The sequence below is a fragment of the Camarhynchus parvulus genome, chromosome 8 (genome assembly GCF_901933205.1).
Source record: "Camarhynchus parvulus chromosome 8, STF_HiC, whole genome shotgun sequence".
Lineage (NCBI taxonomy): Eukaryota > Metazoa > Chordata > Aves > Passeriformes > Thraupidae > Camarhynchus > Camarhynchus parvulus.
Genome location: NC_044578.1, coordinates 5,698,896 through 5,724,303, shown reverse-complemented (window position 1 = coordinate 5,724,303; position 25,408 = coordinate 5,698,896). Strand labels below are relative to the sequence as shown.

At 41.2% G+C, this 25,408-nt stretch overlaps 3 protein-coding genes across 7 annotated transcripts in view; 1 reads left to right on the top strand and 2 right to left on the bottom strand.

Moving 5' to 3' along the window:
* Positions 1-214: 214 nt before the first annotated feature.
* On the bottom strand, positions 215-16,115 carry ORC1 (origin recognition complex subunit 1). 2 transcript variants are annotated; one of them, XM_030953461.1, is made up of 17 exons: positions 16,065-16,115; positions 15,077-15,181; positions 14,544-14,671; positions 13,217-13,386; positions 12,652-13,033; positions 11,730-12,030; positions 10,231-10,335; positions 9,615-9,804; positions 8,969-9,084; positions 8,164-8,265; positions 7,490-7,661; positions 5,227-5,334; positions 4,339-4,488; positions 3,047-3,166; positions 1,402-1,568; positions 1,085-1,172; positions 215-581 (listed from the first exon to the last, which is right to left on the bottom strand). In XM_030953461.1, the coding sequence occupies exons 2-17, from the start codon at positions 15,163-15,165 to the stop codon at positions 387-389; spliced, it is 2,583 nt and encodes an 860-aa protein (XP_030809321.1). In that variant the 5' UTR covers positions 15,166-15,181; positions 16,065-16,115; the 3' UTR covers positions 215-386. The 2 variants fall into 2 exon arrangements, with proteins under 2 accessions (XP_030809321.1, XP_030809319.1); XM_030953459.1 differs by lacking the exon at positions 16,065-16,115 and adding an exon at positions 15,864-16,017.
* Positions 16,116-16,165: 50 nt separating this feature from the next.
* On the top strand, positions 16,166-19,858 carry PRPF38A (pre-mRNA processing factor 38A). Its single transcript, XM_030953395.1, has 10 exons — positions 16,166-16,344; positions 16,421-16,580; positions 17,092-17,213; positions 17,356-17,441; positions 17,589-17,699; positions 18,251-18,363; positions 18,839-18,865; positions 18,943-19,040; positions 19,383-19,431; positions 19,517-19,858. Exons 1-10 carry the CDS (start codon positions 16,215-16,217, stop codon positions 19,557-19,559), a joined length of 939 nt encoding a protein of 312 aa, XP_030809255.1. The 5' UTR covers positions 16,166-16,214; the 3' UTR covers positions 19,560-19,858.
* Positions 19,859-20,793: 935 nt separating this feature from the next.
* TUT4 (terminal uridylyl transferase 4) overlaps positions 20,794-25,408 on the bottom strand; it is a 44,484-nt gene continuing 39,869 nt past the window's right edge. For 2 of the 4 annotated variants that reach the window (XM_030953130.1, XM_030953131.1), the window contains exons 28-30: positions 24,782-25,307; positions 22,412-22,585; positions 20,794-21,394 (exon numbers count right to left, since the gene is read on the bottom strand). In XM_030953130.1, coding sequence (XP_030808990.1) covers positions 21,303-21,394; positions 22,412-22,585; positions 24,782-25,307 — 792 coding nt within the window. In that variant the 3' untranslated portion in view covers positions 20,794-21,302. Of the gene's footprint in view, positions 21,395-22,411; positions 22,586-24,781; positions 25,308-25,408 lie in introns of those variants that run through there. The other 2 variants (XR_004060907.1, XM_030953132.1) reach the window with 2 other exon arrangements.

Here is a 25,408-nt window from a genome sequence, read left to right as displayed (position 1 = left end):
CAAAGTTTAAGCCCGTTTTAACAATGCCTTTCATTGGATAAAAACGTCACTGAGGGAAATCTACAGAATGCCAAAGACACCATGAGCCTTAAAAAAAAGTTATGCAAATAATCTTCAAATAATCCATCCCAAGTTCATACACCTCAGTTAAAAGGAGATCAGCTACCAGCACTTAAAAATACTTCTACAAAGAAATAGTCTGAAATACATAAAATGCTTTAAAATTAATTCTTTATTATTAAAAGAGTGCTTTCATGCATCAAACAAATAAGCAAAGCCTTTAAAAAAATACATTTCACTATTTCCATTTTATCAATAATTAAAAAAAAAAATAGACGATATTTAAAATATTTATACATATTAAAAGCAATAAAATCTCTTTTGCTTTATTCCTCCCTGAGTGCATACATGACATCATCCTGGCTGAGGTTCAGTCGCACCCGCACGTGCAGATATTTATTGCTGGCCTCCACCAGCAAGAGCCTGCAGGCACCCAGCCTTGAACAAATTGCCATGATTTCTGACACCGTGGGGCTCTGCAGGCCTTCCACCCTGCACAAGGCCACGTAGTGGTGGTAGATCTGTTGAGAAAAAGGACATAGGTTATGTTCCCTGCCTGCTGCAACTGAGTGACAAGGTGACATAGTGAGAAGCTGCCTTCCCCCCACATCCATGGAGGGGAGATAAAATAGCTCCAGCCTGTTTAGATGCTGTAATTCTCTATAAAAATGTTTAGAATTACATCTTTGTATAAGCATTAACATTTAGTTTCCACACTACTCATGACTACTCCAGAGTCTTCACAGCTCTGCTGGCACCCAGTATTTTATGGGTCTACTAAAAAAAACCAAAGCTACCAGTGACATATCTGCCTCTATGAGGGAAAAACAGTGATGCACAACTTGGAATCAACTTTCAGTTTTCCTCTTTGGACTGTTGCCTAGTAATTTCAGCTTCTCTTTGATTCTTCCTGTTATAAAGCATGTTAGGGTAGAAACATGAGATGTTTTAACATGCAGGCCAAAAAAAATAAAACCACCTTGTGATCCAGATCACTGGTGTCAGTAGCAAAAAAGCCCCATACCTGTTGAACTGTCGCCTCCTCAACTCCTGCCCTGCGAAACTCTGCCAAAATTGCTTTCAAGAAGATTTGTTCATACAAAGAAGCATTCCTGAGTCAAAAAACAAAAGAGACAAAAATCCATTTGTGAAGTTCAGAACCCATGAAACATCAGGAGAAGTCTGGAAGGGGAAATCTTTGGGAGCTACATATTTAAACGCAGGCTGGGCAGTTTATGTCACAAGTGGCCATTGTATCACAGCCTGCAATTCTGGAATAATTTTTGTTTGTGAAAAACTAGTGCCGTGAAAGGGACACAAAAGCAAAGGAAATATTTTTACCTGATTGCACTGACATATGGTGATGAGAACATTTCATCTATGGCTTCAGTCACGTGGGCCATCCTGACGATCTCCGGGGCTCTCTTCTGCCTGGCCAACTCGCAGATCTCCGTGGCCCTTCTGCAGATATCCAGGCACCGCCGCGCGTCCCCCGACAGCGCTGCCACCTGCAAGGGAACGTCACACGTGTGGGACAGCGTTTCCAAACTGCTGGGGACACAGTTTAGCAACAACCAACAGACAAACCAACCCAAACACCCTGAGCACCCAGTGCAAGAGCAATACATCTCTACAATCCCAGATCCTGAAAAACAAAGCTTACTGACCAAAACCAACAGAAGCAACTCCGCACATTTCCCACACCCCCACCCTGATCTGGTCATCATAAATTCAAGGCTGAACTTTCTTCTGTAACAGAGTCAGAGGTTAAAAAAAATTAAAGGTGAGCAGTTCCCTTCAACACCAAAAGCTTTCAGAAGTATCAGTTGAATTATCAGTGAAGACCTTTATCATAATACAGGCTCATGAAAAAGGAAAAAAAAAGGGGGGGGTGGCTATGACACCAAAAAACTCAGTTTTTCTACACTCATTAAAATACTGATTTTAAGAGTACACTAATAATTTTAGAAGGTCTCAAAGAAATATCCAGGATAGTCAATTTACTGTTACAAGTGCCTGAAAATTTTTAGGTGTCTGAAATTTCTGAAGCTGAATACTTGTTAAAACCCCAATTGTGCTTTACAGTTTTAATAAAGCTATGAACATTCAACACAACATATAGTACTGGCCTATTTTCCCAGCAGATGCTGGTAATATCCAAAAGCCCTAGAACCCAGCTGGGGCCAAGAATGAGAAACCCTGTAGAAAATCTAATTGTAAGGTATATTTTTGTATTTCTGAAGAAACTCATACTAGAAAAACACTGCAATTATTCCTCTGCAAATCCTCACTATTATTCTTACAGAGAGGTGGTTCCTTCACAACAAAACACAGGCTTGTATTTACTTCTGACATATTTATGAGCACTCTTTTTTAATCCTACAATGAGGTAGGTTGTTTTGACATAATTTTAATAGATTACTTTAATATAGAGCTACTAACATTTACTTTACTAATTTACTTTAATATAGAGCTACTAACATTAGCAGTGTACATATCTCAATTTGAGAAGCCACTGATCCCCAATGCATTACTTATGTTTTGTACAACTGAGTATTAAGGCTTGCAAACAAGAACATGTATTATCTATTATGACAGAGCACTGAACATCTTGAGAAATAAAATTTATAAGGCTATTTCCACTGCCACTGGCATGTTATCTTTTTCAGGATTCTCCAATGACTCACATTATGCTAAACAGTGGAGACAGTTGACATCTTATCATCACGACTCTTGTCATGCCTTCAGCTCCTGGAATATGCTGCTGCCTTCTCAGAGTAGGTGGAAAAAGCAAGGACACTGCTCTAGCAATCTCTTCTGAGAAAATACCCTGGATAATGTACAGCCTAACTGTGCCCCAATACTTGCCTCCAATATAGGACACAACCACAGAACCAGGTCTAACAGCTGTGACAAAAGTCTCCCTGCTGTCCCCACACTTTGCACCCAGTGCAACATGAAGGACATTTATCTGCTCTGGACTCACCTTTCTGGAAACCAGCTGAACTGCATCGTCTTCAAATGCCTTCACTCCCTTCAGTCTGGATGAAACAATCTGCTGTAACTGTTTGTAGGTGTAGGGCTGAAAGGACATTCTGGTGAGGCCCTACAACAAATGACACAACACAGTGAGAAGTGTTTGTGGGGCTGGAAAACTCTCAACTGCTGAAGCATGGCCTGTGTGGTTACTTTTACTTTTTCTGGTAGGGCAATTAGTTTTTCACATCCTTTCCCTCCTAGTGACAGGCTTTAATCAAACACATTTGTGAAACAAATGTACAAATCCACAAAACTGTGGCTCAGTGAGGACCACTGGTTGGATCTCCCCACTGAATGGCCCGAGGAGCAAGTGAAGCTGCTATCAGAATTCAGATTTCTCTTACAAAAACCTTTTAAACAAATGAGAGCTCCCCTATACAAAAATAATCTGTCTACATGTTATTTTTAACACAATAACAGCAGCAGCTGTGGAAAAATATTCATGTCTCCTTTAGCTAATCTGTATATGTGTGTGTTGACTTCAAGTTAGCCATCAGCCAAGAATTAAAACCCTCTTCTGGCTCAAGCCAGTAAGAACAGCCCTCAGATGAGGACAATCTATGTTACAGATGGTGCACTGCCTTTCATCCTACAGGAGACCCGAGTTTTGAATTTCTTATGCAAAACTTCTCTTGTGACTGTATGGACTCAGCTGATCTGCAGTGGGTTTAGTAGGTGGGGGAAAGCAATTCACACCCTGTGGAGCTGCTTTTGAGTCATGGAAGGATAGAGGCACAGAGCACTGTTTTTGCAAATCACTTTTCAGAGCCGTGGTGAGATGACCTAGGAAAACATTCAAAACAAGTGGAGAGTGCATCCAATTTTCTTTGTTGGATACCTTTATATAATCTACCAACTGATGCTGGCAAACAGAGAAGTAAGTAGGTGCCTGGAATGAAAGGGGAAAGAGGAAGGAAAACCAGAAGAGAATTGTTCTGAACTCCAGAGTAAGAAGCTTAACCATGAAGCACAGCATTTGATTATCCAGATCTTAGGCATCCATATATTTATTTCATTCTTACAAGAACATTATGTATCAGCATAATACCTGATTAGCAAACAGGCTCCTGAACTTAGATTTATATGTTCATTATCAGTCCTCTGGAGAGGAAATTATAAAAAACATTGTTCAGCTTCTGATATAACCGGTCCTACTTTTCTCCTGGATTGCTTTTGATTGCATCCAGTATTTAATCTGTTCTCCTTTTATGGCACAGCAACAGAACTGCTAGAACATACCAGCCTGCTTGCTACTCTGTTCATCATGATTCTCTCTGGCAGGTCCATGGTGTTGGCAATGGCCAGGATGATTAGCTTGGAGTGCTTCTGGGTTGGCCAGTCAAATAAATTGTACATCACGTTCTGCTTCCGGGTCCACAGCAGATCAAGCTGCAGGGATAAAAAGAATCAGACTGGAAAAAGGAATGGCCTCTTATTTACAATACCTGATGGGGGTTTGAGAACCAGCTCTGCCACAGAAGATTTCTCACATGATTCTGAACAAGCTGTCTCTGTTGCCCTTCCTTTATCCATCTACTAACAGGACTGCATTTGCTGAATTAGGGCTCTAGTCTCTTTTGGAAAAGCACATCCTACTGGATACTTGGACAGTAAATGTTAAACAGCTGGAGTTTTAAAACAGTACTGTGATACTAATATATCTAACAAGATTCAAAGCCCCTCCAAGTGAGAACCTGAATTAGCTTACAGCAAAAATAAGAGTGTATATGATTATTACTCAACATAGCACATTCAAGGTTTTTCAAAATTGGGTGTGACTTATTTCTCTGTGAGTTTTCCCACTGGAAAAGCAGCAGCTTACAAACAAAATACAATTGAATCCCCTGGTATTTAGAATTGACAAACAACTTATTCCACATCTTGGAATAACAAAACATAAAACCCATATGAAATCCAAGGCAGAGAACAACATGGCAACAGGATACTCAGCCTTTTTAGGAAACTGAATTTAAATAGGTAAGAGGAACTACTTGCATCTCCTCTCTCCTAAGTCTATTCCTGTTACATCACATGTGATACACTCAAAGCATGCATAATTTTCCATCCACCAAAAACTCACTTTTTACAATCCTTGGAGGAAAGTAAACAAAGGATTCTTTGTCTCACCTCATCCACTATCAGCACTGTGGTCTTCCTCTTTGGTCCAGGTGTACTGAACAGCTTTGCCAGCAGTACTGCAGCATGGGTTGCTGTCACCTTCTGACCTGTCAAGAACTGCACAAGGATTGAACAAATATTGCAGTTAATCACACCAAACACCTGGAAATACAAACTTTCACTCCTTAACAATCACCTGGATTATTTTTTCCAAGAGGGAGTAAAAAAAACTGAGAAAGTAGCTCATAAGACACTCTGGTCTACCAAGAACTGCCCATAAATGAGAAACAAAAAAATGCATAGCTACAAAGAAAGGCCCACAGAATTCTCTGCAATTTGTCTTAGAATCACTAAGAAATCCTGAACCCACCCAGTCTAGAGGGCTCTAAACCCAGCATATCTCTAGGGTATCTCTGAATACACACACCTACTGAAAACCTAAGTCAGCTGAGAAGAATAGCCTGACTTGAGTAATCTTGGACTGCTATTAAAATTCTAATGAATCATCAGCAGGATCTATAATTAAATTTATTCAACTGTGAACTAAAAAAATATCTGCAATACCTTTCGCAACTATGTGGCAGAACAGATCAGCTGACTGTATATTACCTCTTCCCTTTCAAGTCCAAAGATACCCAGAAATCAAAGCATAGCATTTCAAAATTAACTGCAGATGCTGAATAAATTGTTCATCATAGTGCAAAGTCCAGCAATAAAGCCAAATGGAGACTGCATTTGAAAACTATTTCTTTTCTAAAATCTCTTATAAATCTAAGATCTGATAGTTACTGAACAAGCCAGAGCACAAGATTAATGTATAACCTCTACTTGTTTCATGTTTCCAATTCAGTCAGGACAGTCCAAATCAGTCACAGAAAGGAGCTGAATCCCAGAGGACCCTGATTCTGCAGCTCTGGAGCCGAGTATCCAATATACCACAGAGCTGAGTTGCTATGGTGGAAATGGACTCTTACTGTACCCAGGTATTTAACCTTATCTCTTTCATCTGTCCAGGGCTTCCAGTCCCCGTTCCATCTCTAAACTTTCCTACAGCAGTGAGCTAACTGCAGAAGGGAAGCTCCAGAATTCGCTTCAGTCATGCAAAGAAACATCAGCAAACTGGATCAGGACCTGCAGCAATCAGGAGAGCAGCAGCAGCCTAGCTCTTACTAAGGGCTCTTTGACAGTAGCTGAGGCAGAAGGAATTGGAGAAGTACGAGGTTCATGTGACTTTGTACTCCCCTAAAGGATATTTCACTGGGCTGCCTTAGAGTTCAGGACTAGTAGGGGGCAACAGATTGTACTTCCAAAGGCCTATTCTTTATTCATTTTCAGATTTGATGCTGAATGGGATAGGAACAAAGGATGATAAAATACATTCACACTACCATGAAATAAGGTAATTGTCAGGAAGCCTCTCACTATGCTAAAGAAACAGAGGCCTGGCCTCAGCAAATCCCTCAGCAAGACAATGTCTAAGCTGGTTTGAGGAAAGGATGCAAAGATGCAAATTTAACTCCCAACTATGAGGACTGGGACACTAGGACACTAATGCATGCCACTGCCTGCTCAGAAAGATGATGCCAAACTTAAATAAATGGAGCAGAAGTTTATATTAAAATGGAACAGATGCTTCAGGAAATCATTTAGTTTCCAGGTCACTGGTTTAAAGTTAGCCTAGACTGAGAAAGCTTTGGAGTAGTTACTGTTTAATGCCTACTGGGTGATCTTAATCCAGTCCTCAGAAGATTCATTCCCACCCATACAACACAAGCAGTAGTCCTAGATGGATACTGCAGACTGGTTTGTCATGGATATCAGAAATACACTTTGTTGACAGAGATGGCCCCTCTTTAGCTGAATTACTATTATGTCTGACCAATTAACCATTAAGACCCCCTCAGTAATTATTCCACTGCCACACTGACTTTCAGAGTTGTCACCTTAGTAGCTGTTCAAGCAGACGAGCAGAAAAAGTTACACCATAGGAAAATATAAAAAGCTGGTTTAATTTTTTTAGATGAGTAGATGCAATAAACCAGGCTATTTCTCAGCCACTACCCTTATGCAGCAGAAAGCAAAACAATTCAAGATAGCTAAGGCCTTAAGTTAATTCTTTTCTAACCTGCTCTAAGATAAAAGCACACAGTCTCTGGGAGGGACTGGGAAGTACTGATAAGTGCCTTGAACACTGTAACATATCAAGGATGTGATAGGAAAGTGTAAGATCTCTTCTTTCAAACCCAGGAGCCACTGAAAACACTTTCCTTACCTCTAATATCTGCACATAGGCTTGGTGAGGATCTGTCAGCTTCATGCCATTGATCTCCACAAACTGGAATGGTGGCAGTTCCTCATTTTCTGCAGCTTGCTGAAGACACCGAATTACTTCATGAACAGTGGCAGTTTTACCTGTTCCAGGCACTCCAGAAATGTACATGCACCTACAAAAGGAGAGTGCCTCTTCAGCAGACTGAGCAAAATGGTAACAACTCCTGGGATTAATGAGCTGGAATTCCTGACCCCTGACCCCAGTCTTGAATACTGACACTTCAGGCAACTGCCTACATCTTTATTTACAATCTGAGACACGTAACACCTTGGAGGATCATGAGGATTCTTATTATTACTGAAGCAGTTAACAACCTAAAACATTTTATAAATGTAATTTGCCTTTTTTTAAAAGAAATAAATAGTTTTCCAGACTTCTAAAACTGACCAGTTATAATTTGGTCTTTAATTTGAATCTGTAGAATAAAGAAGCCCACTTTATTTCTACACACAACACCACTTAAGGAAGAAAAAAACAGGAAAAATGAATGAGGAATTTTAAATGATGATAACTTTTTAAATATAAGTAATAAATATTAAGTAAAAATATATAATCTGACTGCTGTTATGCCATAAACAAAAATGTGATCTTGGTCACAGACTTGTCAAACTCACCCTCCTGTGCCATCAATAAGTTTGCTTTCCACAAAGTTATAGATATCCTGGAATTCTTCCTCACGACAAGGCAGAGATTCTGGGATAGCAGAAACATGCAGCCTTTGAATTAAAAAAGAAAAAGAAAATTAAAACTGCTGTTCTCTCTGAAGAACTGATGCAAACAAACAGGCAGATGCTCACCTTCCTCCTGTGTGGAGTTTTCCAAATCTCTCTTACATACTTTTAAGTCTGAGCATCAATGTCAAGTATCCCAAAAGAAACAGCCTAGTCTCTCTCTATGTGCTCTTAATTTATGCAGCAATAAAGATCCATCTGTTTTAAGTCACTATTTGTAAGTCAGTGCAAAGGTAGGATAAAACAGGAGAAGCTGCTTAGAGCAAAAAGAACTAAAACCCAGTTTGAAAAATAGTCAGTCCTGAATGCCTTTCTTTTCCCCACTGTGAAGATCTACAGTGATACCTGTAAAGCTTTTTCATGCACCAAGATGAGACAAATATTGTACCTTTACAATCTACAGCTAATCAGAAAGGATCTTTGTTTTTCTAATGTTGCACAGAATAAAGATACCTAATTCTGAAGAACTTACCATGGACTAGTTAAAATAACTTGAAATTGCTGAAGTAGTATTGTAAATACTACCATTATTTGTAAAGCTAATATTGTACTGTACATTATTAAATACTCTTCTTGGATCAGAAGAGTATTTACCTATTTTTACCTATTTTATTCTAAATGGTAAAGATGACATTCCCCATTTCAGCACACCTGATGCAAAATAAAGATGATCCTGAGCACAGGTTACCTTAATCTGGCTTCTTCCAGTACACTGGCTGGTTCCTGGGCTGCCTGGACACGCCTGGGAATTTCTGGAGTTGCATTCCGGGGTGTCCGGGGGGTTCTGGGTGTGCCCTGTAAAGGCTGCAAAGAAAATTTACAACCTCAAGCAGATTTTCTACAAGCAGCAATTTCTGTTGGGAACAAATCATTGATGATTTAGCATTACTTATGCCAGAGCACAAGATGAACTGAGAAACAGGATTTACACAGGGAATTACCAAACAAGCCTTATGGTATTTTCTTCCTAAGAGAAAAAGGAAACTGCAAAGGGGGTGGTGACAATTACACCTTTTAAATGTCTGAAGAATTTTTGAGTTGTTAGTCCTTTTCTGAAGTGCTGCGTAACAGAATGATCTGGTTCTTAAGAAACAGCATCCAAGCCAGTAATTTCCCTGTTTAGGCTACAGTTTTCTGATCAATATTGTAACAATACTGACAACATGCAAATGGTTTATATATTTCCAGAACCTACTCATATCAAAGATTAAATTAATCCAGATAATGCTTCACCAAAAGCTAAGGGATTCAGATACTTTACTCTGGTACACAGGCATCAAGCATTCAAATAAATGGCTCAGTAATAATAATACTTCTTTTATGTGGAACCTTACAGTTTTCTTCGGTGTCTTTGCAGGAGTGTGAACTGCTGACTTCCTTGAAGATTTTGGGGTGCTGAATATTTTGCTAGATTTAGGGGTTTTTTCTGGTGTACAGGGCACGTCATCATCATCCTCCTCTTCCTCACTACTTGAAGAGTAGGAACTGTCAGAGCCAGATGAAAAATCTTCCTGGTCCAACATGCTATGAGAAAGAGAAATGATTTAAGCTTTAAAAAAATACATATAAGTCTACATATCCCCATATGAATGGGGATACAAGCATCATAACGTCACCCTAGGACAACATAACAGAGCAACATTTGTACACTTTCATCTTTTTCTGGAGTTCTTGTAATCAGCAAACCAAAACATTTTCTACTCCAGCTGCTAATTTTCCATGGCTTTTTAACAGACTGGTTTAAAAGAAGTCAGTTTTCTGAAGAACACCATGAGTCAGCTTTATGTTTCTGAACACAAACCAGTTTTTACTCAAGCTGCAATTAAGCTGTGCTTCTGGAACCATTTGCATTTCAATATTAAGGCAGAGAAGCTCTCAAGGCCTCAAGCTCTCAAGGCTTGCAGCTCTCAAGAGCAATCTGACAGGAGATCATGGCTGCAGGGTTTTTACCTGATCTGCTCTGCAATGAGAGCACTGGTTTTCTGTGCACATGTTCTGCGAGAACGAGGGGTCAGCACAGGCATCTGGCTGCTTGGTTTCTGATATCCAACTAAACTGCAAAGAAAGAAAACAAAGCTGGTTGTATTCCCTCTCTTTGCATCACACTTGCAAAGACACAGAGAAGGCCTTTCAAACTTCAGGCTCAATTGTTACCACTGTCCATCCAGCATGAATTCTTATTTGTTATTTACAGATTGGCTATGGCATGGATGCTGGCAGCACAATTTCCCCCCCTCCTGCACTGTGTCTTCAATACATCTTTTCCAAGGAAAACAAAATATTTGCTGTATTTTGCACTGCCAAATGAAGGGACGGGGGCTCAGAACAGCAGTGGTTTTATTTTATTGAGAAGTGTGGGGTTTTGCCTATATTTTTCTTAAGTGAAAGATAAGAAAAAAATTATCTCCTTTGGGCATCTCTTAGATTTGGCCTTTGGAATATATTTTTCTCTTTGTGTTCTGATATTCTTGGTTGTCTTCTTGGGTCCTTCTTCATCCCTGCCACCGAAACGTTTTACTGCTACTACACAACTTCCCTACTGGTTCAAAGTACAAAATGAAATCAATTACAGATGCTTTTGTTATTTGTTGACAGTTCTTGGAAGTTTTTTAAGATCTATAAATGCTACTGAAATGCCACTACCTTATCAATGAAAGGTAAACATTTTTATGCTATATATAATTAGTGACAAAAAAAAGGTGGAAATTCCATTGTTGCATCCACATTTTTACTCTTGAAAAGGAGGAAATGTCTTGCAACATTTTGCACAAGAAAGTCTGTTCCATTCTTCTCCTCTCCCACTTTATGCCATTTTTAAAGATTGTGTTAAGATATACTTGTATAGCTGTGCTTTTTGGGCTTTGATTTCTTTCCTATGTAAAAATTAGCATGGAAGTATACATACAATTCTCATGAAGTATACAAACAAATGGAAGTATACATAGAATTCTCAGGAGAAGACTCTCCTGAGGCCAGTCAAACCACTTTCTACAGTCCAGCATCCCTGTCACAAGTCAGGCACATCTGAGCCTTGATTATGGAGTGCAGGGAAATGGATTTTCATCCATGTTGGTGGGTACAATCATCATGAGAACGACCATCAACACGGCTTCAGTTTCCTTTCATATCATCCTACCATTCCCATTTCCAACATCATCCCTCTGTTCTTGGAACCATGAACTGCTTTTCCATCTGGGAAGTCAAGTCCCCTTTGGATCTCCCTGATCATTCATTCACCTCCAGGTAACATTTCCTAATGCTTCATCACAGTGCACTTGTCACTGCTGAGGCTCTCTCCCTCCTCTCCTTGTTCTCAACAGACAAAACATGGCCCATGCAGAGACTTCACCTACTTTTCTCTCCAGAAGTTTTCCATAAATGTGTTTTAAGAGAGCTTCATATGAATAGCAATCCCATATAAAAACAAGGATAAAAATGCTGTCACTTACGATAACAGAATGTCATCTTCCTCATCAAGATTCCAGTCTTTTTCATGGAAATCTTTGACTTTAGTGTAGGGGGACAATCTTATGGTGTCACTGGACCTCTGACGGTGCTCCACAGTCTCACATGTTGGCTTGGACTTAGCATTGCTGCAGGGGATCTTTGGTGGTGAGCCTAAAATTTCACCTGTGAATTTCACTTTTCTTTTAGGGGCTGATGGTTCTAATGGTGCTACGGCATCACAGTCATCATCCAAAAGACCCAAAACTTCACATCCCAGCAGCTTGGCTTTGGATCTCGTGGGACCTAGAAATGAAAAGCAAAATGAACTTTTGTCAGGCTTCAATATGGCTGGTTTGGTTAACTTTCAGAAGACATGGTACAGCTGACTGTTGTTTAAATGAAAGCAAATGAACCCTCCAGTAACAAGGAACTGGATCACAAGAAGGCACGTCCTCTAAATAATTACTAAACAAAAGGAAGACAAACAGATTTTTTCAGTTTTCTAACTCACCTCCATCACTTACAACTTTAGTCAGGTTCCATGTTGAAAATATTGCATGTTACACAGGATCAAACGTGTTTATTCAACCAGCTCAATGTAAACATTTTAGTACACAATTAGTCAGAAGATTAAAGAAAGTGGGACATTCTGAGGTCAAGTGAGGCTGACTGGTAGCATTTCAGTCAACAAGCACTTTCATTTAGATTTATCAGATAGAAATAGAACATTTGCAGCAGCAGTAGAGTGCTTGAAACAACGGACAAGACAAACAAGTGATGTGCCTACAAGGCTTGGGCTGATCCCAAAGGCTGAACAAGGCAGTTAAAAATGTTGAATGTTACAATAGTTTGAACTAGCCAAAAGGGAGAAGCACAAAGCATATACAGAACTACTGAACGGACAGAATATTGCCATATACATACTGTTTAACTCCAGCTTCTTCCTTGCTGTTGGGGTTTTGATGTCGTTATTAGCCACCCTTCGAGAATGCCTCTCCTTAGCAAGGGAGGACTTGGAAGTGGAATGTTTGGATTCTATTTCCATATCAGCATTTTTTGGTTTTGTGGCACTCCGAACAACACTCTCCGTCTCTTTTTTCACAGGTGTAAGGATGTCCGAAGGAGTAGATGTTTTTGAAGAGTTTGTGATGACACCTCTTTTCTTGTTAGCTTCTTTCAGCTTAGAGAATGTGTCTGGGGACAAAACCTTAAAGCACTTCCCATCCCAAGACTGTCTGACATAGAAAGTTTGTTCCTTGTTTAATGTGATAATAGGCAGCTCCTCACCCAGATGTAGTGGTAATACCTGCAAAAACAGGAAATATCAAAATACACATACATGAGTATTTACTGTTAACTTAGAAGTCAGCTATTTTCTATTCACAGATCTTATTACTGCAACTCATGCAATCCTTAGTTTCTAATTTACACTTCAGGGCTGTTGCTGTCTCCTTCTTCCCTCGCTGTGCAGAAGGGTTGCAGTACATACCATGATGGTTTTAATAATGGTCTCTGCAGCTATATCGGTGTCATAGCCAAGAACTTGATCAAAAAACACCTCCTGGGCAGGAATCTCTCTTTTAAGCAGCTTCCGTTTGTTCTGAGGGATCTCCTCCAAACGACAGAACCACTGCACCACTGCACGTTTGTGCTGGGCACCTGCAACAGGGAGAGAGCCAGGGAACATCAGAATTTTATTGTGAAGAGTGTCAGACTTTAGCTGAAATGCCAGCCAGGGTAGAAAGCCTCCCTGGACACATGTGAGAAAGCATCTGGTAAGAGGTTGCAAGTCCCATTTTCTAAGCTAAATTAAAATGTCAGAGTTGAGAATTTTAAGGGTTAAGGTAACACTTGCACAGGGTCTCAGTCACAGGAATACCTGGAGACCAGCTGCAGACCAGCAGTTCCCTGTCACAAACAAAGAGGTTCCTTATTGGCACAGATGTGATCTCCTCAAACCCTAACCAAAAGCCGTGACATAAAAGGAGAAGTGAGAAGTTTCAGGACGTTATTTGTAGTGCCATTGTACTTTCAGAAGCCAGAAACACTTTTTTCACCGGCTGACAAACCAGGGAATATTGCTGATGAAATAGCTTGTTTTTAAGGGTTTCATCCCAGCATGAAAAGAATATTCAGCTACAAAAAAGTGCATTGGTAAATAAACAAAATGGAATTGTGTGTATTTATGTTTTTAAAAGGTAAATTAGATTAAAACCCCTCAAAGTATTATTATTACAGCACAAAAAAGAACAAAAGCTGCTCAAAAGGATCAGATATAGCTAATGAGTAGCTTCCAATTCAGACTCAGACAATTTTTGTATCACCAACCTCCCATGATTCATCTGTTCATATCTATCTCTGTATAAACAAGTCGTTCTGCAAGGGACAGAAGTAACAAGTCCCATTTATTCAGCCTTGTACTTTATTGTTAGATTGCCTGATGTCTAATGAGATGCAAATTTCAGGGCTGCAGTGCTCTTGCTCCATTTGGAATCTCCAATCTCTACATAAAGCATGAGCTCAGACTGCCTTCCTCAAGGACCACTGTTTTTAAATTAGACAATTACATAAAAAGACTGTAAAAATTACACTGTGCTTAAATTTCCATTTATGTATCAAATTTAACTGAAATGAGCCATCAGTCCCAAACATTTGGGGGAGCATGTGAATACAAATGCAATGATTACCAAAACTTGATTTTCTTAATAAATTAGGCCAGCGACATACTGTTAATGCTAACTACACCCCCAGGAAAAAGCTAACTTTAAAAAAATTTAAAATTTCTCACACAGAATGTAAGTCTTTAGTTCTCTTACCATCTTCATATAAATCCATGAGCTGTGCCACATAAGGCTGATCTGCATTCACCCCTTCTACTAAAATAAAGTCACCAAGCTGTATACAGGTTTCTGTTTTGCTGCTTTCTGATGTAATAAGGATCCCCCTATTAAGTGATAGACACAAGAACATTAGGAGAACTTCACAGTCTTCATAATTCACATATCATTAAGCCTGATGTCCTGTAAACTTTACAGTTAGTCATGCCCCTTTCTTGCAATGCTTACAACTTAATTCCCTGATTAGAAGCTTTCATATGTTGTTCAGTTAGTTAAAACTTATTCACAGATTTGGTTAAATGTTTTTTTATACACTATACAGTTTATAATTCAAGAGCTTAATGCTTTTTGAATGCTTTTATATTAAATACATACAGTGTTACAACAAAATGTTCAAAACCTTACTCATATTGTCACGGACTGCCATGTTAACTTAAACTACAACTACACCAGAAAGGTAAAGAAACATCTATTAAGTTTCCCTTAGCAAAACAGAAATAAATATTATTTACTTGTACTGGGAAATCCTCAGCTTTCTGTCTGAACTCAAGGGTTTTCCATACCAGGAGTAGATAAGTTTGCTTTGCTGCCTGGTGTTCATGATTCCCAAGAAAAAGCTAAAACAAACAAACAAATGCTTTTTGATTATTATTTAAAACAAAAAAAAAAAGGAAAGATGGAAAGATACATAGAATTGCTATCAATTCTTTCGGCATACATTAAGAACGGTGGTTGACACAAAGAAACCCACCTTCCCCAAAGCCCCAGACACCCGTCCCCGAGGGATGAGGAAAAAAGGAATTTATTTAGTAGTGATTTGTTCTTCAATTCCTTTTCCATTCCCGCTCTCCCCGGCCCTCACCGCCATGGCGGGGCCGGCTGCCCGCCCTGGGGACATCGAACCTCGCTGCGAGCCGGCTGAGACCGTCACCGGCATTTTGCTTTCGCTCAATTCTTCTGGTTTCGTTTTTCTTTTTTTTTAATTTTTTTTTGGGGTTTGTTTTTTTTTTCCTCCTAAGTAATAATTTTTGCCTGGAAAGTCGGGCAAAAGCCACTCACAGCCCCCAGCGCCGTTCACCGCCCCAGCCCGGGCGGCACATGGCGGCTGAGGGGCCGGGCGGGACACGGCGCGGACACCGAGGGGCTCCGGCGGCACCGCAGAGCCAGTGACCCGCCCGATCCCCTCACACGGCCCCTGACCGGCCCGATCCCCTCACACGGCCCCTGACCGGCCCGATCCCCTCACACAGCCCCTGACCGGCCCGATCCCCTCACACGGCGAGCGAGGCTGGAACAGACCACAGCGCTCTGCCCGCTCCCATCTCCCCGCTCCAGCAGGGTCGTCCCAGAGGACACTGCACAGCATCGCGTCCGGACCGTTCTGGGATATCTGCAGCGAGGGCGAGTGCCCGGGCTCCCCGGGCAGCCTGTCCCAAAGCGCGGTTACCACCCGCACCGGGAGCGCTTTGTCCCCCGAGCCCGCTCCCGGCCCCAGCTCACCGTGTCCCCTCAGCGCCGCGATGGAACTTCGCGCCAAAGCGCGCGGGGCGGGCGGAGGCGGTGGCGGCTCCGCCCCGCAGGCGGAAGCGGAAGCGGAAAGCGGCGCGGCCCTCCCGGGAGCGGGGCCGAGGGGGCTGCGCGGCGGCTGCCATGGCCAACCGCACGGTGAAGGACGCGCACAGCATCCACGGCACCAACCCGCAGTACCTGGTGGAGAAGATCATCCGCACGCGCATCTACGAGTCCAAGTACTGGAAGGAGGAGTGCTTCGGCCTCACGGGTATGGCGGGCGGGAGGCCGGGCCGGGCCGCGCCGGGGGGAGCCCGCGCTGACGGCCCGGCCCGTCCCTCTCGCAGCCGAGCTGGTGGTGGACAAGGCCATGGAGCTGAAGTACGTGGGGGGCGTCTATGGAGGCAACATTAAACCCACGCCCTTCTTGTGCCTGACGCTGAAGATGCTGCAGATCCAGCCCGAGAAGGACATCATCGTGGAGTTCATAAAAAACGAAGACTTCAAGTAAGTTGTAGAGTGGTTTTTTTCCCTTGTTGAGGTTGTTGTACCGAGGGGAAGTGCTCAAAACAGCCAGGGAAACCTCAGTGCAGGGTTTAGCTCTCAGTGTGCCCTGATAAACTGGGCTTGCTCAAAACCAAGCTTTTCTTCTTGCTTTTAAGACTGCTCTCTTTGTCACCTGGCCTGTTGGAAGGGCTCATCTTTATGACATGTGCTCTCTGGGATAATAAACCTCTGCCTGAAGTATTTGGAATGACCTGCATTAAGGCATTCATGTTAATCTGCTTTTTGTTCAGTATTTTTTCCCATCTTTGTTAGTGATAATGCCTCCTTACAGACATTGTGTATGTAAAGTGTATTATGGTTTTGATATTACCAAGGAAGTGATGGAGCAAATCTAAATGGTTGTGTATTCTGGCCACTGATTGTCCTCAGAAACTTGTGGGAAAAAACTCTTTTTTATCCAAACTGCCAAGTGTTCAGGAAGCTGAGATCCATGGAAAGGTTTCCTTTCCAGGTATGTCCGAATGCTTGGAGCACTGTACATGAGGCTGACAGGCACTGCCATCGACTGCTACAAGTACCTGGAACCGCTGTACAACGACTATCGGAAAATTAAAAGTCAGAACAGGAATGGGGGTAAACACTCTTATGTCTATTTAGCAATATAAATCTTGAAAATTGTGGCATCACCTGTTGAAATAAGTTGTCTGAAGCATTTCACCTTTACTTTAGCCTCTAGTGTTAATTTTGTCTTTTAAATGCTACTTTTTACCCCCAGAATTTGAGCTGATGCACGTGGATGAATTTATTGATGAGCTACTCCATGAGGAACGTGTTTGTGACATCATCCTGCCTCGACTGCAGGTTGGAAATGTAGATGGTTATGGAATTCCTGACTGCACCGAGTCCAGTAGCTGGATTGGCTGCTGGCTTGTTGAGCAAGCTATGGCTGCCTCCTTAGGTGTTTGTTCTTACTTGGGTTATGTTGAACAAAATTGCAATTCCTTCTAGAAACGCTATGTTCTGGAAGAAGCTGAGCAACTTGAGCCTCGTGTTAGTGCTCTGGAGGAAGACATGGATGATGTAGAATCTAGTGAGGAGGAGGAAGAAGAAGATGAAAAGGTTGGTGAATTGTTTGATGAACTGTATTGGAAGTGAATAGTTGAAGCTGAATCCCTTTAGGACACTTCATAGCCTATGACAGATATTTGAGGGGAGGCACCAGCAGGCTGCTGGCAACTCTTACCTCCCTTCATAGCATATTTTCATATAAGGAGCTTGTGAGGACTTGGACCCTGAAGCAACTCTCAGGTCGCCATGTTTTCCTGTCTCTTGAATTCCACAAATCTGTGTCTGCTCTTTGTTAAGCTTATTTAGAACAACTGATTTATATGCCTATGTAATGGAGAGGACTAAAGGTAATGATGGAAGGTCCTGTGGCCATCAGTCAGTGCTGCTGTACTTTTTCAAAACCAACACTATGAGAAGTGGCTGTTTGATTTCCAGTTGGCAGTTTTGGGCAGCACTGCTCACTCCAGAATAAGAAACACTTGGGGATGGGGAAGCTTGGCTGCCTGACTTTTGCAATTTATATTCATAGTTCAGAAGTCTTTATTGATAGTATAAAACCTTGCTGAACCAGGACTTAGAGATCCTCCCCCCCTTGTTTACAGCTGGAACGGATCCCATCTCCTGACCACCGCAGAAGGGGCTACAGGGACCTGGACAAGCCGCGCAGATCTCCGGTGGTGCGCTACCGGCGGAGCCGCAGCAGGTCCCCGAGGAGGTGAGGGGACTCTTCCTTCCGCAGTATTGTCACCTGTTGTGCTGCAGAGAGCTGGAGCACATCAGTGAAGGTGGCAGTTCAGCCAGAACTCTGACACCTCCCAGTTCCTTTAGCACTTCCTGAAGTGAGGATTTGCAGTGCACAGCCACTGTCAACCCCTCTGCCTGTTTCTCCAGTCATTCTTTAACTCTTGAACTTTTTGGCCAACTTCAGCTAAATTTGACAATACAATGAAGATGTTAGGGAGAACCAGGTGCTTTGTTTTCATGTAAGCCAGAGGCTGCAAAGAACATTGCTCTATTAATTGCTCTTAGTGATATTAAACCAGAAAAAATTCATCACTAAACTCTTGCTCACTGCATGGTCCAGTCCTAAGCACTCATAGGAAGTAAAAGCCCTGGTGTTGTTGCTGAAGATGTGGGAAATGAAATAGCTGTTCTGATGATGATTTTCTGCTTTTCTCCCCCAACTGCAGGCGCAGCCGCTCTCCAAAGAGAAGAAGGTACTCTTTAATTCTGTTACTTAGGTGAGCAATGTGCATTTGTGGTACAGCTCTCTTAGAAGCTGCCTTTCCCTCAGCCCATCACCGCGCCGTGAGCGGCATCGCAGCAAGAGCCCGAGACGGCACCGGAGCAGATCCCGGGAGAGGCGCCACAGATCGAGATCTAAATCTCCAGGTACTTCTGCCCCTCCAGAATCATTCTGGCAAGTCTTTATCAGCAGCACATCCAGTGCAAGATAAATCTGTGTCACCATATCGAGATGGTAGCACAGGTGTTAAATGTGGCTGATAAAACTGCTGCCCACATAAAAGCAGAGCTGGGGAACTCCTTTAATGGCTGCAAAATTGTCTGGAGTAAGTTTTCAGATACCTGCCAGGAAGTTAATTTGAGTGCTTGGTTAAAGCTAGGGTTGTTCTGGCAATATCTAGAACACTTGGTCACTAGAAGCAGATTGCATTAGCAAAACAACAAAGAATTCCAGTGGCAATGAAAATAACTTGCCTTTTTATCCCACAGGGCATCACCGTAGTCACAGACACAGAAGTCATTCCAAATCACCTGAAAGGTAAAGGCTTAGCTTATTTCTGAAGTGCAATTTGGGAATTAAAGATAGGTTTTACAGTATTGGCTTTTTGTTTTCTCTGTTGCAGATCTAAGAAAAGTCACAAAAAGAGTCGGCGAGGGAATGAATAAGAAACAAAACCCAGCCCACCGTTCAAGGACCTTGAGCTGCAGTCTGATGCTGTCCTGTTTGCTCCACAGGACAGCTGGCTCTGTACTGGCTGCTTTAGCAGTCCCTTTCTTTTATGATCTTTCTCATTTTGTTGTCTTGAATTTTTTTATTAAAGGTAAGGTAAGGATACTTTTTATGTAGTTAGTTATTCATCCTTGTGATAGAATTTGAAGGTTGTTTTTTAATTGTTTTTCTTGAAGCCTGTAAAAACTTAAAGAAGAGCAATAAAAAAAGGAAGGTTTGTCTTTAAAGGCTCCTGGCTGTTTCCTTCATAGTAATTTGTTGAGATGTCCCCTGGTTGAAGCTGGCATCATTCTCTAATCAGGGCCTTGTTTTGTCAAACTGTCCCTGCAGTCAGGTGCCAAAGGAAGTCTGTATCCAGTCACAAACACTGTAGGGCTCCCAGCCCTGGCCTCTCAGAGCTCCAGTACAGGAGAGGAAGCAAGGCTGTCACAGCCCAGTGTGTTTACTAGAAGCTCACTTGACAGTGCTCTCCAACACGTGGTCATCAGTGGGTGCTTTGTAAAAATCTCCCTTCAGTGTCATCTGCTGCTGGTGGTGATGCCATCAGAGAGTTCAGAAGGTTAAAGTAGTACAAAGCACTACTTAATTCTTCTGGAGTAGGTTCAATATATTTAAAGACAGCACACCACTACTTTGAGCACAGTTTGTGGCCTCCCTGTGACTGGGAAGAGAATTTGACACCATGATGATGATGTTCAGCTCTACCTTCTCAGAGTCAAGTTAGTTTTTTAAATTTAGAATAATTAAGCTCTTACTGAAGATAGAATTCTCCTCCTACATTTGAAATCAGTTGTGTTAAGCCCTTGTGTACCATGTCTTTATTCCTGGCCCTTCTTCAGGAGCAGGGACAGGCAGGTTTGGCCCTGAACTCTGCATTTAGGGCTTCAGGATTCTCATACTGCCCTGGGAGTGCTGTCAGCACAAATAAGTGTGCCTAGGGAATTTATGGAAAGCCCTCTTTAAAAACTGCTTCCCAGTACAGCCTAATTTTTCTACGGTATTTGCATATGATTTTGCAAAGCTGATAAACAGAAAAGCAGGTGTGCTCTTCCTTCAAGTGTAACATCCACATGGGCTGTCAACAGCACATGCAACACCAGCATGGAAAAAAGCAGGTCTGGTGCTTGTATCACTTATATCTTTCCAAGATATCCACATTAAAGCCATTTCTGTTATTCCCATTAGAGCAAGCATGCATACAAATAGAAAAGAGGAAAAAATCTTGTGTCCTTTTTTTGCAGTTTTATTTTTCTTTTTAAAAAGTTTTTTGGCACTACATAGTTCTGTAAAGAATAGAAGTGACAAATTTTTAAACACATGAAATCCCCTTCTAATTTTATTTTTTTTTAGAACAATATATATAAAGTCTGAAGCAACCAAAGTATGAATACAGCTAATAGAAAATAAAGAACTTAATTTTAAAAATTCTCTCTCTTTACAGTTTATCAAGATAAAACAAAACACAATTCCCCTTAAAAATAGGGTAATAAAATAGATGAAATTTGTATCACTCAGTTTTGTGATACTAGTAAAAACTATAGTTCATATCTATGTACAAATGATACAGTTTAAAAACAGTCTTAAATAATCTTGTATCTAAACATGTTGCATTAAGATTTTAAATCAGAACCTGAATTTCTTCCTCCCCTCCCCCCACCCACCCACAATCCCATCCAATTTCACTTTTTCTGTTGAATGTAATTCAGATTCAAGTGTGGGTGTCCTTGAGACAGAAGTGAGAACCGCTGGTTACTCTGCATCAGTGGACCAGCTGAAAGAAAATGGATTACAATTACTTCAGCAAATCACATATTTAACACTGCTTGGCTATATTCAGTGTACTAATCTAAATTAGAAATAAAGCCATTTACTAGACTGACACAAATGTTATCTGTACAGCTAACCCCTTTAATGGGACAATGTAGAATTACTTTAATCCTATCTCCAAAATTCCCTAACAATCACAAACACATTATTTTGTTGCATTACTTCAGTTATTTAACAAAAGTAATTGCAGGATTTTAAGTAAATTCAGTTTTCACTTGGAAACCCTGCTAGAGCCAATAGATTAGATTTTGAAAAAGGATTTGGTGGCCATATCTCTCATTTTACACCAGGTGACCCCCAGCAACACAGAAGCTGCACATCCTCCAAGTCAAATTTGAGCATTTTTTCTCTGGTAGTGGAGGTCTTTTTCCTACAGCCTTTCCCCATCCTGCCAGATGCTGAACACTTTCACCTTCCATGAACAGCAGAGTTGAAATCAAGTCAGTCTTTTCCAGTTCCTTGATGAACTGAGCCTGACCTAACTTTGCAGTCAGTGCTGCTCTGACTGTGGATGGGCTGGACTGAACCTCCAGAGGCCCCTTCCAACCTCAATTATTCTATGGTCTTGCAAGTTTTTATCTATGTAAGTCATTCCACATAGCAAGGTACAAAAGCCAAATAAAATGAATTACAACAAATCTGAACACGCTCATGGGCCAATCATCTTAACCTCTACTGAAGCAGAGGCAGCTCCAGGTGAGCCAGCAGCAGCAAAGAGGAAGAGGCTGGTAGTGCAATAGGCTGCACACTGGCTCAGATTTCAGAATTTTATTTTAACCCTTCCCTCCCACAAAGACTTTCATTCATCCACAGAGGAGTCTGAAGTGCTGATTTGACTCTGGGATTCGTTAATTTTTCCAGGGGTCCTACGAGTGACACATGATTACTTGGCTTTTAAAGCCTTTGAGACAGTACAGAGACATGGAGCATGAGCTGTTGATTCACATACTGGTTCTAGTACCTTGAGGGTAGAAAGGTTTGTTCGGTGGGTAGCTGGCATTTCCCTGCTGCATGTAGTTCTGAGGCATATTGTAAGGCCACGCTCCTCGGAGGAGAGGAAAATGGGTAGGGGTCCCATGGTCCCAAGGGACAGAAGGAGGGTTCATTTTACCAAACTGTCCTTGGAAACCCTGATCTATTTTTCAATTGAAAGGGAAAAGCACATTGCAAGTTGAAATAATTAAACAGTAAGTCACAAATACAATTTACATCTTAAATAACAGTTTGCAGGGGACTTAATGTGATCAGTCTGATGTGCTACTTCTTTTAAAATTTATTATAGATCACTAAAAATTACGACCTAAATTACTTGATTATTCACTATAATAGAATTATTGGGAAGAGAGAGGATGAATCAACATTAAAATCAAGAGCTATGATTTCACCATTTTTATGACTTCTTCATGATGAAAAATACAAGGTCTGAACAATATTCAGAACTACTGTCTGATCCCACACAAATACCCACTATCACTGACAGATGTGACAGGAAAACTATTATCCTACTGCAAGAAATAATTCTCAGGTGTACACTGGAATTCCACTAATACTTACATGCTTAAGAAACTTGCTATCTAGATCACTGTTAAAATTATTTTTTTAGACAGACTTAAAAAATTATTTTTAGAGAGAAAAATATAAACTTTGGAAATAAATATACAAATAGTAAAACTACTCCATTTACAATTCTGATATCACTGCAACATTTAGGATGAGAAATCAAGCATCCAAGGAGGCAGGACCCACAACATGAGGCACAGCTTTTGAGTATGCATGAAAAAGAATTGTCTTGATAATTCTGATGATCCTACTTCTGATCAGCTGTCTACTGAAAAGAAAATTAAAGTAGCTCCTTTCAAGTCAAGGTTATGTGAGCCAGGACAAAGTTTCCTCAAACTTACTGTTGTCAAATTGTCCTGAGGATGTATGAAACCATGCTTCAAACAGATAGGAGACAGCTCATCTCTACTGTGCATTCACCTTAATGGCATCTAAGCCAAAAAGGAAATATAACTTATTCCATTTCAAAGAGGAAAATTACTATGATTGGGAACTAGGAAAAGGGGTGTGATGAGGTTGGAAATTGATGGAAGATGAGGGATGGGAAAAAAAATACTGTGACTGACAGCACATGGAGAAGGAATTAGAATTTATGGAGCATGTCTGAAAGAAGGCAGCTACCTTAGTAAGGACATGTGGATTGGAAGGAGCTGCTTGAGGGAAAGACAAAGCTGGAGAAGGGGACAGACGAGAAGATCCAAAATGGAGAGGTAGGGACAGAGCACACTGGAGACATAGAAAACACACGGGAAGAAGTTCCTGTATCCTTTAAAATATATTCCCCACAAAGCTTTAAATAGAAAATCATGTATCTCCAGCACCTTATGTTTGAAGCTTACTGGTCAATTATTCCTCATCTAAAACAGTAGACTCAACTGAAAATCTACTGTTACTGACAATCACATTATTAGTGCAGAGAAAGGCTGGGCAGGAGATTCAGAATTTCCATCTTAGGATGAACAACTGCACCAGTACATTATATTATGCATTTATTTTTTTAAACAGGAGGACTTACACACTCAGAATAAATCAGAAGACCACCACCATGATTAATGATGTAAAGGTTAACAGTTAAAATTTAGGGGCTGCCACAGTTCATGTTGCAGAGAAAACTGAATGGGCTTTAATCATTATATACTGCTTTTTCTCAGCCTCAAACATACCAATGTTTGCTATGAGGCAAGAGGCTGTTGCCCACTTGTCACAGGAAAATGTAATGTCAGGAAACAACACCAAGATTATGGAAGTTAAGTGTGGCAGGACAAGCCACAGGAAAAACAGAATAGGTAAGACTATATTATATTGTACTAAAGGTGAGGAGACAATATTCAACTTGCACAACTGAAATTATGCCAGTCTCTAAGTTCATGGTTACAACCTCAGCATCTGTCTAATAGATGATGTAACAATGTGTTGATCTTAGATGTCTTTTCCAACTTTAATGTTTCCATAATTGTCTAATGGATCCATTATTTGTCAGCATATTCACAGAAATGTGAGTGATTCAAACAATGATGAGGAGGTTTCTCAGTTGAATGCAGGATTTCTCGTTGTTGCACGGCCATTAATGGCAGACAGGACCAATGCCTACAAGTTACGGTGATCAATTCTCATTTTTTTTCCTATGAAAATGTTAAGACAGGTGAAAGTCATGATTTGGTTTCTTAAGCACCATATTTTTATCATGCAATCTGAAAGAGTTAGCTGTTCCTGTAACACTTAACACTCGTACACAAAGTGTGAGAGGTTTGATACAACAGAGAAGAGTTACCTGAATTCCCCACAGTGCCATTGTTCACCAGTGAGTTTGGAGTCACAGGATTGTGCCAGTGTCCCTCATGAGAAGTGCTGGGGATTCCCATGGGCCTGGCAGCAGGCTGTGCAAAGATGATACTGGGATCATTCAAGCTTACACTGCTCTGGTTATTTGTGGTGCTGCTGCTGCCAGATCTCATAGAAAATGGAACATTTGTAGAATGAGGAGGGTTACCCGGTGCAGAGTGAATAACAGGCCCATGAATAGGCCAAGAAGTGTTGGGAAGCTGAATTTGGTGGTGATGGTGCATCTGAAGTAGTCCCAGGTTATGCAAGGTGGAATACTGACCTGGGGGAGATTGGGGAAAGTTAAACAAAGGCAGCTGGACCTGATGGGCTGGCTGTGCACCCTGCTGTGGCTGAGGAACGTGCTTAGACTGGGATATTGACTGTGGCTGAGTCTGGTTAATGGAGGCTGGCTGAGAGGAATTCTGTGGGAATTGCTGAGGTTGTGGAGAGTAAGATGACTGATGCGAATCAGACTGGAGGAAAAAAAAAAGTTATGTATTTCTGATTAGTTCACTGGCTATTTAATGGTGTTTTCTTTAATAAGCACCCACTGTATTAGACTATTTATAAAACA

What these genes read in the sequence shown, in the direction of transcription:
- PRPF38A (XM_030953395.1), top strand. Translation starts at nt 16,215, where the DNA reads ATGGCCAACCGCACGGTGAAGGACGCGCACAGCATCCACGGCACCAAC. An exon ending in GGAGTGCTTCGGCCTCACGG is followed by an intron (nt 16,345 to 16,420) that starts GTATGGCGGGCG and finishes TCCCTCTCGCAG; the next exon opens with CCGAGCTGGTGGTGGACAAG. An exon ending in CGCTCTCCAAAGAGAAGAAG is followed by an intron (nt 18,866 to 18,942) that starts GTACTCTTTAAT and finishes CCTTTCCCTCAG; the next exon opens with CCCATCACCGCGCCGTGAGC.
- ORC1 (XM_030953459.1), bottom strand. Translation starts at nt 15,886, where the DNA reads ATGGGAGCGGGCAGAGCGCTGTG. An exon ending in CATGGATTTATATGAAGATG is followed by an intron (nt 13,387 to 14,543) that starts GTAAGAGAACTA and finishes TCCCTGTTGCAG; the next exon opens with GTGCCCAGCACAAACGTGCA. An exon ending in GAAGAAGCTGGAGTTAAACA is followed by an intron (nt 12,031 to 12,651) that starts GTATGTATATGG and finishes TTTCATTTCTAG; the next exon opens with GTCCCACGAGATCCAAAGCC.